Genomic DNA, 10,415 nt, shown 5'->3' with positions numbered 1-10,415 from the left:
TGTCAACACCTTCTGCTCCTCGTTGGGATCGACATTCTTACTTATCGAAGATACTACGATACACCCCCTATACTTGTGGGTCATCAGCTGACACCAGTCATTTTTTGCAAATCCTTCACTAAATAAGTGTCAATTGGTGTTCACATACATGTGTCACTCCTATGTCAAAGAAGGCTGACACCATCGACTTTTTTATCTAGCTTCGTCCCTGGATCTAGGGGACTTTCTTATGGAACTGAATATGGCCTTAAAGATTGGATGGGAATGCATACATTTAACATGGGTTAAGTAGTAATTATATGTCTTACTTGGACAATGAATTTGGAAGTGCTTTTATGAATCTTATTTCTACAAATGCTTATGTTTTATTAGATGGGTTACTACTAGAAGTAAAAAATTATGGAGAGTCTAGGAAAGGCTGAAGTTCCTGTAGAAGTATTTGATGTTTGTTATGAATTTTTTAACCTTAATAGTATAACAAAATAGAGGAATTTAAAATTCTTAGTGAAGTAAATGAACCTCTACTTGATCTTGATAAATGTAGCTTGCATGAACTTATTAATATCCTACAAAAAATTCTAATGATTCTTTTATTAATGTTCATCAACCATGATTTGGACCATACATAGCAATCTATATTATTGAAGAAAAGATATAATAATGAAACTATGATACCATCTAAGGTTGGGATGTTTCGGTTTCCAAAATATTAATTAAAATTGGCAAACAATCTCATCACGCTATATTAGATCTAGGATCTAGTGTATATGTCTTATCAAAATAGTTATATGACTTGCTTGAACTTAAACTATGAAAAAAATGCACCATCAATCTTTATGGAGAGAGCTTCTGTTTTTTTCCAAATCTATTTTGTCTTAAAGTGTAACTGTTAGGGCAAGGACAACTACACCATTGAGCCCAAAGCCCAACTCCTGACCCGCTCGGTGTAGTTCCCCACTACCCCTACCCATGATCTCTTGCTTTGAGGTCTAAGCCTTCGATCAACTCATCCACAACCTCTCCTCTCCGTCCAGCCCCATCTCTAGGAAATGGGGGCCTCGGAGCGACTTAAGAAAATGGGGCCAAAATTTTCTTTGTTCAAACTTAATAACTAGTAAAATGAAATCATAAGTTCACTTAACTATATAAGTTCAATATAAACTATTTCGTACAATGCTCAAACGTATATCAAGTTTTTCATTGTAACAGACAAATATAGCAATAGAGTAATAAACAAACCTCATGTTCTACCGAAAAGCATCACCCGTCTTGTATTTCTTGAAATAAAATCTTCAATCATATCTTTATAATTGATCTTATCCAAGATATCATTCTCGAGTGCTATTGTCGCCAATGAACTGAGTCTTTCTTGTGTCATAGTAGAACGCATGTAGGATTTCATCAACTTGAGTTTAAAAAAGCCCCTTTCCGCAGATGCAAGGAATGGTTAACAAAATTCTGTATGCGACATTAGTAAAAGGGTAAAAGGCACGCTCCAAAAACATCAGAATATCAAGAGGACCCATAGATTTCTCAAGTAACACCTGGATCAGAATTAACTCCCTCCACAATTCTTCTCCATCAATATCCATAAGTGTTTTGTTTTTCTTTTCATGTTTAAGTGCAGCCTCAAGTTTGAGACAAGCATCCTTGAAACTCTCATCATCCAAGGACCGAAACCTATCTGAAGTAAATAAGAAACCCAAAGTTTTTTCATACTCTTGGTATTGTTCAAAGCTTGTTTTAAGTGAAGCAATAGCTTTATCAACAATACGCAAAAAATAATTGATCATAACTGACTCCTCATCAGATTGTGATTTAGTAGGTGCATCAGCCGGTCCCTCATCAAACTATATTTTTCTTGCAATCTTACGCTTGGTGCGAAAGCCTGGATTAATATCCAACTCCTTTGCAATTCCTTTAGCATCTTTCAATGCCTTTGAAAAGCTAGTTTCTCTATACTTAGTGAAAAAGCAAATCAACCCATGTACAGACTCAATGGCAATATCAATAAACATATATTTTGATTGTAGTTGCTTGCTTACCACATTATTACAAGATAATATCTCATACTATATGACTAAAGAAACTATAAAGTCAAAGTTGCGAAGCTCATTTCTTGCCAATGATTTAGCTACACTACTTGTAAGTGGTTCCTTATCACTTTCAGCCACTTGTAGCAAAGCCTCCCTTATATCTGACATTTGAAACCTTATAGCCTTAACATTCTCAACACGACTTTCCTAACGAGTCACTGACAATAGCTTGACAGTCAATCCTGTTATATTATTTTTAAGAATTTTCCACCTCTTTGTAGAATTAGCAAATGTTGTATAGATGCGTTGCATAATTCAAAAAAATTCAGTTGCATTACGACAAGAATTTTCCATATCACATAGTGTCAAATTCAGACTATGACAACCACAAGCTGAATAAAAAAGCTATTGGATTTGTATTCAAAAATCTCCTTTGTGCCCCTTGATGTTTTCCTTTCATATTTGATCCATTATTGTATCCATGTCCTCTCACATTGTTTACATCAAGTTGAAAACTCTTCAGTTCATGTTGTAAAACATCAAACAATCCTTCTTCAGAGGTATCGTTCACATTCAAAAAACCTAAGAAAGATTCCTCGATGCAAACAGAACCAGAAGATGCATCAACATACCTTATTATCAAAGACATCTGTTTTTGGTGGCTCACATCAGGAGTACAGTCAAGTATAACTGAGAAGTACTTTGCCTTTTTTACCTTTTCAATGATTTTAGACCTGATTGCAATAGCTAGCAAAGTTATCAAATCATTTTGGATGGAAGGAACAAGATAATGATCACGAGTTTGTTCATTGGTAATTCAGTCAACATGCTCTTTCATAACCGGGTCAAATTTACCCAACATTTGAACTAGTCCCAACAAATTGCCGTTGCTGTCTTGGTACAACTTACAATTAGTGCCACGAAATGCTATGTTATGTTCTCCAAGAAATTGTACAATCAAGAGAATCATGTACAAAACTTTTCTCCAATGCTCCCTTTCCTTCTCAAGTTCTCGCTGAGCAACTTTACCAATTGTTTGATTATTCGGCAACCTCATCCACAAGTCGTACCATGTGCTCATATTTGTGACATGTTCTCTACTAGTTTCATGTTGTTGAAGTCTAATTTTAAGATGTATCCAGTCACTGAAACCTTCATTTGCCAACGATCCTCTCACAAGACCCTTTCTCAATAACTTGCAGCAAAAACAAAATATTTTGTCAAGCTCTTTACTGTATACAAGCCATTCTCTGTCACATGTTTCTCAATATGGAAGAACTGTATTGTATGCCGATGCAGAAAACCTTCTAGATATTTTGTTTGTAGAACCATGCTTAATAGATAGGTCTCTTTTAGGACCCTTTTGCAGCAAAATGTCAATCATTTTAGGATTAAGACCATCCCAATACCTTGCATCAAATATATCATAATGAAAAGAGGTATTGGATTCATCATGAACAATAGCATCATTATTTTCCACACCGGTATTAGCATCATTACCTTCATCATCGGCATTAACATCATCTCCTTCATCATCAACATTAGAATCATGACCTTTATCATCAGTTCTAGCACCAGCGCATTCATCGCCATTACAAACATCATCTTCATCAAATTCAGTATGAACCTCAACGTTTGCTGCATTATCACCATGATCATCATCAACATTAGCAACCAGATTTTGATTTTCGGATTTTTTTGAGACTTTTTCATGACAAATTTGTCTAGAGCACCCTTTTAAGACTGAATTACTTCATCTAATCTCCGTGTTTTCTTATTTTCAGCACCGGATAGACACTTTGTTCTTCTCATTATTTCTGATGTTTAACAAAATAATGCATCAAGTACATGACTAATTATTGACTACAGACTACTGTGTGGCAGCTCTACTAATCAGAGGTTTCTCAACTGGAACATTAGCAAGTTTAGGACATGGCTCCATGCTACTATGCTAGATCAGTATTTGGTACTTGGTAGGTAACGTACCTGATAGTGATCGGCTGATCGCTGATGATGCTGGGTCACCCACCGATTGGATCAACCGATCAGGATTCAGGAGGGGGTGGGCACGCGGCCAAGCGCACGCCGGGGCGAGCGGAACAGCCGAACATAACTCCAGTCGAAACATCATGGAAAATTCTCTCGGGAACGCGAACTGATCGATCACGACTGGATTTTTGGGGCAAAGTACTGATCGCTCCTTTCTGGGCCTAGGCTGCCGAAAATAAGTAGTAGTGGGCTGCAAAAAATCGGGGTCCTCTGGGATTTGGGGACCCTGATCGATCGATCTTCTCGATCGTGGCCATCGACGGGGTTGTCTCCATCTGTGGGTCTCCACCGGACAAACTCATGCGACTAGCGCGGCTGCTGACCAGCGGCACCATTGATCCATTTCGAGCGTCAATGTAATGAACATGCACCGAGGCCGAGACCTTTAGTTCTCGTACATCTAGTGTACCATGACCATGACCACGGCTCTGATGCCATGACCTACTCCATCGTTGGTGTCATAACGCACATCCAGCACACCGAAATAAAATTGAAGGACGTGCATCCTAGGCTCCTGGCCCGCCCGTGAACTGCTCCTGAAATGCCACCATGATAGGTCCTCTTTCTTGGCGCTGGCGAGCTCGAGCTGTTGTTTCGTATTTGCCAGAATTTGTAGAATTCATCTTCATCGCGTCCGACGAAGTCCACAACTTTATGAGCGCAGAACTCAGTTGATCTTCATCTCCGTTGGCTGGGTAAACGGGTTGTGGATGGGCTTGAGTGGAACCCAGATGGACAAAAGAATCCTTTCAATGATGAAAGCGGGTGGATTAGCACTTCTAATCACAACCATTAGTTTGCTTTAAATTTCGTGCAAGAAATCTTTGGGAAAGCATAGGAGCACTTCTCTCTTTTACTTGATGATGATTCTACCAAGTATGGTTTAGGCAGAGTCAATGCTGTTATGGTTGAATTACATATGACTTTTGTTCATGTTGATTTTATTGTTATAAACACGAGGAGTAAAAACCTCTAGTTCTATAATCTTGGGAAAACCTTTTTTGACAACAGCAGAGGCTGTCATTGATGCCAAGGAACGAAATGTGAAGTTTCAGATTCCTCACAAGAAGTGCATTGAACACTTGCAGATGGGGGTGTCACCAAGTGACCTCCACCGGTCTTGAAACAAGTAAGTAAAAAAGCTTAACTATATGGCAATAAGAAAATCGCTTTATGGGAGGTAACTTGGTTGTTCTTCATTATGCAGGAATCAGACTGCCAACGCAAGAGACCATGTCGGAGGCCACATAGTTGAGGTCTCAAGACGGGTCACTAGCATAGACACCGAAGCTGTGTGTGTGAGAGAGTGGATATCTTAGATAGTATTTTTTTATAAAGGAAATATATTAATATCACAAAGATATCAATTACACCTAGACTCTGCACCATGTTCAAGGACATTAAAGATACACACAACCAATAAAAAAAATAAAAAGTTACAAATAGAAAAAAAGATCCCGTCGTCGTGGTGAAACACTCAGAGCATCTCCAGTCGCGTCCCCCAAAGAGCACCGGATTGAGCGTTTGGGGACGTGTTTTGTTCGTGCCGCGTTTGGGGGACGTCGCTCCCCAGCCGCGTCCCCCAAACGTCGCCCCCAATCAGAAATTCAAATAGTTGCATCCAAAAGAGATCGTTCCCGCCGAATCGTCGCGATCAGAGTAGCGGCGATCAAAGTACTGGGCGCACGATCATATTACAGACCATAGTGCATGCTAAATTAGAAGAAGGGGTTGGCCGACGGCGACGTATCCTGAGTCGACGCAGACCCGTCGACCACGATGACCTCGTCGCGATCTGTCTGGTGCTGTGCATGCTCCGTCTGCTCCACCTCCGTCGCATAGGCCGACACAGGTGTAGCAGTCGAAGACGCGTCAGCCGGCTCTTGCTCCGTGGTTGCTGCCGCTGCTGCGTCCTGGGCCGCCGCGTCGGCCGCCGCCATTTTGGCTTCGATGTCGTCGAGGATCTAGCCTTTGAAGAAGTTGTGCGCCGCCCGCGTCCGGGGAGACATTCCCTCTGTCGACGCTCCTAGCAGAGACATATCGTCCCTGCGTTTTTTGAGCTCCAACTTCTCCTCTTGCCTCTTGAGCAGCCCCGCCCACGTTTCGTCGGCCTTTTTGTCGCGGGAGAGAAAGGTCGATGAGACGTCGGCGAGGCATTTCGTGATCGACGCCTGCGTCTTCTCACACGACGCGGCGTCGGCCAAGGCGGCCTCGGAAGCCTTGTTGCCAGTAGGACGCCCTGCCGACATTGCCAGCGGCGCGTCCAGATCAATGGCGTCCTTCCCCTTGGACATCGATAGATGCGTCAACCGCCATTTCTCGTTTCCTTTGAGCTTGGTATAGCAACGCATCAGCGAGAACGACTTATGCCCATCCGAGTTCCTCCGGTAAACCTCCATGGCCATATCAAACTAGCCAAAGAAAGCGGAATCATTTCATCGAACACAATGTAGGCGCTACAGATTATGGAAGAAAGAGTCGTACCATTTGGGAGACGTCGGCACCGCTGTCGGCTCTGATCACTAGGTCGTGATGGTATCCATGGAAGGAGTTCACCGACACCTGGATGATTGCCCATCGCGTCGACATTGCCTTTTGGCTCCTCTTCATTGTCACTTTGTTGTAGTCGCTCTTGATGAGCTTGCGCTCATTGAACTCGGCCTTGATCCTCGCCCAATACTTCCCGTATTTTTGGTTGGCGCCGATGATGGAGTCATGGCTCACCGTCGCCCACGACTCGCACAGACAAAGTTCCTCCAAAACCGTCCACTTGGGCCTCGTGTGCCCGACGCCTTCTTCTTCTTTTTCTTCTTCGTCCTCACGCTGTCCGCATCTACCGCCACGAGATCATCGTCATCGGCACCCTCCTCGTCCTCTTCCTCGCCGCTCTCTTCGTCCTCGTCGTCGTCCCCGTCCTCGTCCTCCACCTCCTCCTCTTCATCGTCCTCCTCGTCCTCACCCCCGCCCTCTTCCTCAGCACCCTCAGCACTGGCGCCGTCAAATTCGAGCGGCCCCCTGCGGCCAGTGAAAGGGTCGCCGTCCGGACCGGGTCCTGGCTCGCTCTGCTCATACGCCGGGGAGTAGAGGTTGTTGGGGTTGAAGCCGCCATGCGGCAGCGCATCCTGGTAGTGGGGCGAAAAGTTAGGCGTCGCGCACCCGGGAGTGCCAGAGGGACCGTCGTTGTAGAAGGCGGATGACGACGGAGAGAACACTCCCGAAACGTACACCGACACGTTCGTACTATATGGGCTCGCGTTGGTGGCGGCGAGACACCCGGCCATTATGTGCTGGTGCTGGCGCACCGCTAGAGCCTTCTTCTCCTACTCCGCCGCCCTCCGTCCTTTCCGCTCGGCCGTCGACATCTTCCGGCGCAGACAGTCTTGATGCCACTGATCATCGGTCCATCCTTCCGGCTTCTTCTTCGGAGCCGGCGCCTTCCGCGGATTCGCGAACGGCGCTTTCGCCCCTTTCCTCGCATTCCCCGGCGGCTTCTTGGCCGCTTGCTTGGCCATCTTTTTGGGGGCTGTCGGCGGCGCCATGGAATGGGAAGAGGGTAGCGGCGGCGGGTGGACGGCGGGAGGGAGAAACAAATCGGCGGGATAGGAGAAATGAATCGGCGGCGGGATATGTGTTGGGAGGCTAGAAATGCTCGGCGGGATAGGCGCGATATGGCGGGAGGGGCGGGATTTGGCGGGAGTGGGAGACGATTTTTCACTGAGCCACTGACGCATCGGGCCCGCGTCGGTTCGCCTCGCTTTTCGTTGTGTCCGGCATGCCCGGAGCGTCCCCTGTGGGACGGGGATGGGCTCGGGGCGCCAGACACCGTATATGGCCACGTCGGACAAAAATGGGCTTTGGGGGACGCGGCTGGAACGGTTTTTTGTCTGGCGCGCCCCAAATTGCTTTGGGGGACGCTTTTGGGGGACGCGGCTGGAGATGCTCTCACAACATCAGCACTTTAACCACCACAAAAGATAACACGCGGACTATAAGAAAAGTTCTCCAGAGACAAACTCTTCAAAAGAAAACAATGCATAAGTGTTGTCGTCGTCTAAACGAAAATCTTGGGTTCTCACCAACTACTTATGGTTGGAAGACGACGTAATTTAGCTCCCTGCAATTACCTTACATCGCACGGAGCTGGTGATATGTATCACAAATTCAGAATGCAACGCAGAAAAACCCTCTCTTGTAATTAAACACTTTCTTTCTAATCGAATGACGGATCAATCAACTATCGGTTTCTAAGAGAAAAACATGCAAGATTCGGGCCCACACAAATCCGAACCATATTTGGATCAAATGCATGCACACATCTCATTTAAACGGAAACAACTAGAAGTATTTACGCATCAACCGTCCAAAAGAAGAGCCAAAAAAACGCATTTCAAATTTCAAAAACGCATCTACTCACGCTACCAGTTCCTGTGCCTATCTCTGGTCAGCGCCGCGACAGATACGGCCGCAGCCGCGCACACACCGATTGCCGCCGCGGTGCCTGTCCTCCCGCGCAACGCGTCCGTCCCGCCGGTGAAGCAGTCGCGCGCGGCGAGCGCCGCGCCGGATGCCGAGAATAAGATGGCCTGGGCGGCCGTGTCGAGGAGCGAGACGGTCAGCGAGCCGCCGCCCCTGTACACGGACAGGAAGAGCGCCAGCGCGCCGCAGACGGCCGAGATGGCGCTGCCCGCCACGAAGTATCTGCGACCGGACGAATCATCACCAGGCAAATAGTCGTAAGAGACCATGTAGGTACTTACTGCTGCTAGCCTGCTACATATCTTTCACAAAACTTACACAAGAGCGCTGTAGTGTTTGTAGTTGTAGGAGACGACCCCTCTGCCCCAGCCCGAGTCGACCATCAGCTGGTTCGCGGTGCCCATCACGACGGCGGCAGCCACCGACAACGCAAGCGCAACGATGCGGAAGGCGAGGCTCGCCGCCTTCGCTCCGTCCATCTCCGCAATTGCCAGAGAAATTACGGGGAGGACGACATCAAGGTGTGGAGATGATGCAACGCAGTCCACAACTCAAAATTAGCCGTGAAAGCAGTAGGGTATGAATGTATTTCGAGGAACAAGCAACCATTTTATTAGAGTTTTATCTTCTTCTTTTCGAGCAAGCAAACATCGTTACTCCATGTCAAACATGACGAATCAGTGGCCGCTTGTAGTTAAAAATTGGGCTGGAGAACGAGAACACCAAATGAGCACTCCATGGAAACCTTCAAATGACATATATATACAGTATAACTGATACTTTAGTTTTTTTTTTTTTTTTGAAACGGAGGCAATAGATTTGCAGAATGCAATTGACCTATACCTTACGTGTTGTGATACTGTTGGGATTAAGAGAAGTGGACCAATCTTTAAATGCAGAATGTGGTTGACCTGTATCTGACGTGTTGTGATACCGATGGGGATAAGAGAAGAGGTCCAATCTGTGTGCCACAATGAGCTTCAAAGTTAAACCTTCTTTTTTGTGTGCGTAATTTGCAAGTCTTTGGGTTATTCCAAGTCGCTCAACCACCGATACCGATATTGATCTTGAAATAAAAATTAGTAATCATCATCAAGATGAACAGATACGTTTTCAGAGGAACTTAGTTTTTCCAAACATGAACACTTACCGCGCGCGGACTGCGGACACTGTCTGACGTGTAAGTTTGTATGCATTGTCATCCTTTGTCGATTTAAATTTGTTTTATGCAATTTGCAAGTCACATAATTGGCCAGTTGACAATGGAGAGACATCGTCAACAAAAAATTCAGAAATGATATGTTTATATCAACTTGTTGATATATATATACAGTGTAACTGATAATATTCTAGTTATGAATAGATTTGCAGAATGTAATTGACCTGTACCATATATGCATGTTTGTGACAACGTGGGGGTCGTGAGGATTAAGAGACGAGGTCCATTGGTGAGAAACGCACTCTACAGGTGCCTAGTCTTGTCTTGTGCGTGACAATGAACTTCAGAGTTAAAATCTATTTTGTGCAACTTGTGTGTTTCTCGGTTGCCTAGTCCAACAATGAACAAAGGAAATCATAAATGATCTATTCATTTCGAGTTGTTCAACCAACGGAACTGATATCAGTCTTGAAAGAAAAAATACGAGTAGTAAACAGTGTCGAGATCAAAAGAGACGTTTTCAAGACAAAATAAACAGTTGATACAAGCAACATTCGGTACAAAATAAACAAACAACATAAGAGAGAAGACTCATCACACACATCTTAAGTACAAGCTTAGTTATTTGATACGAAATGACCAACAATAATAGAAATAAATATTCACACATTTTTAGCCAGGGCCTTTAGCTTTTC

At 44.7% G+C, this 10,415-nt stretch overlaps 1 protein-coding gene across 1 annotated transcript; it reads right to left on the bottom strand.

Moving 5' to 3' along the window:
* Positions 1-8,274: 8,274 nt before the first annotated feature.
* Positions 8,275-9,286, bottom strand: LOC127348751 (CASP-like protein 1U1). The gene is made up of 2 exons (XM_051374670.2): positions 8,880-9,286; positions 8,275-8,783 (listed from the first exon to the last, which is right to left on the bottom strand). The coding sequence occupies exons 1-2, from the start codon at positions 9,038-9,040 to the stop codon at positions 8,501-8,503; spliced, it is 444 nt and encodes a 147-aa protein (XP_051230630.1). The 5' UTR covers positions 9,041-9,286; the 3' UTR covers positions 8,275-8,500.
* Positions 9,287-10,415: the final 1,129 nt, after the last annotated feature.

Source organism: Lolium perenne, chromosome 4 (genome assembly GCF_019359855.2).
Source record: "Lolium perenne isolate Kyuss_39 chromosome 4, Kyuss_2.0, whole genome shotgun sequence".
Classification (NCBI taxonomy): domain Eukaryota; kingdom Viridiplantae; phylum Streptophyta; class Magnoliopsida; order Poales; family Poaceae; genus Lolium; species Lolium perenne.
Note: the sequence above shows the minus strand (reverse complement) of the source record. Positions and strands in the feature narration are given on the sequence as shown.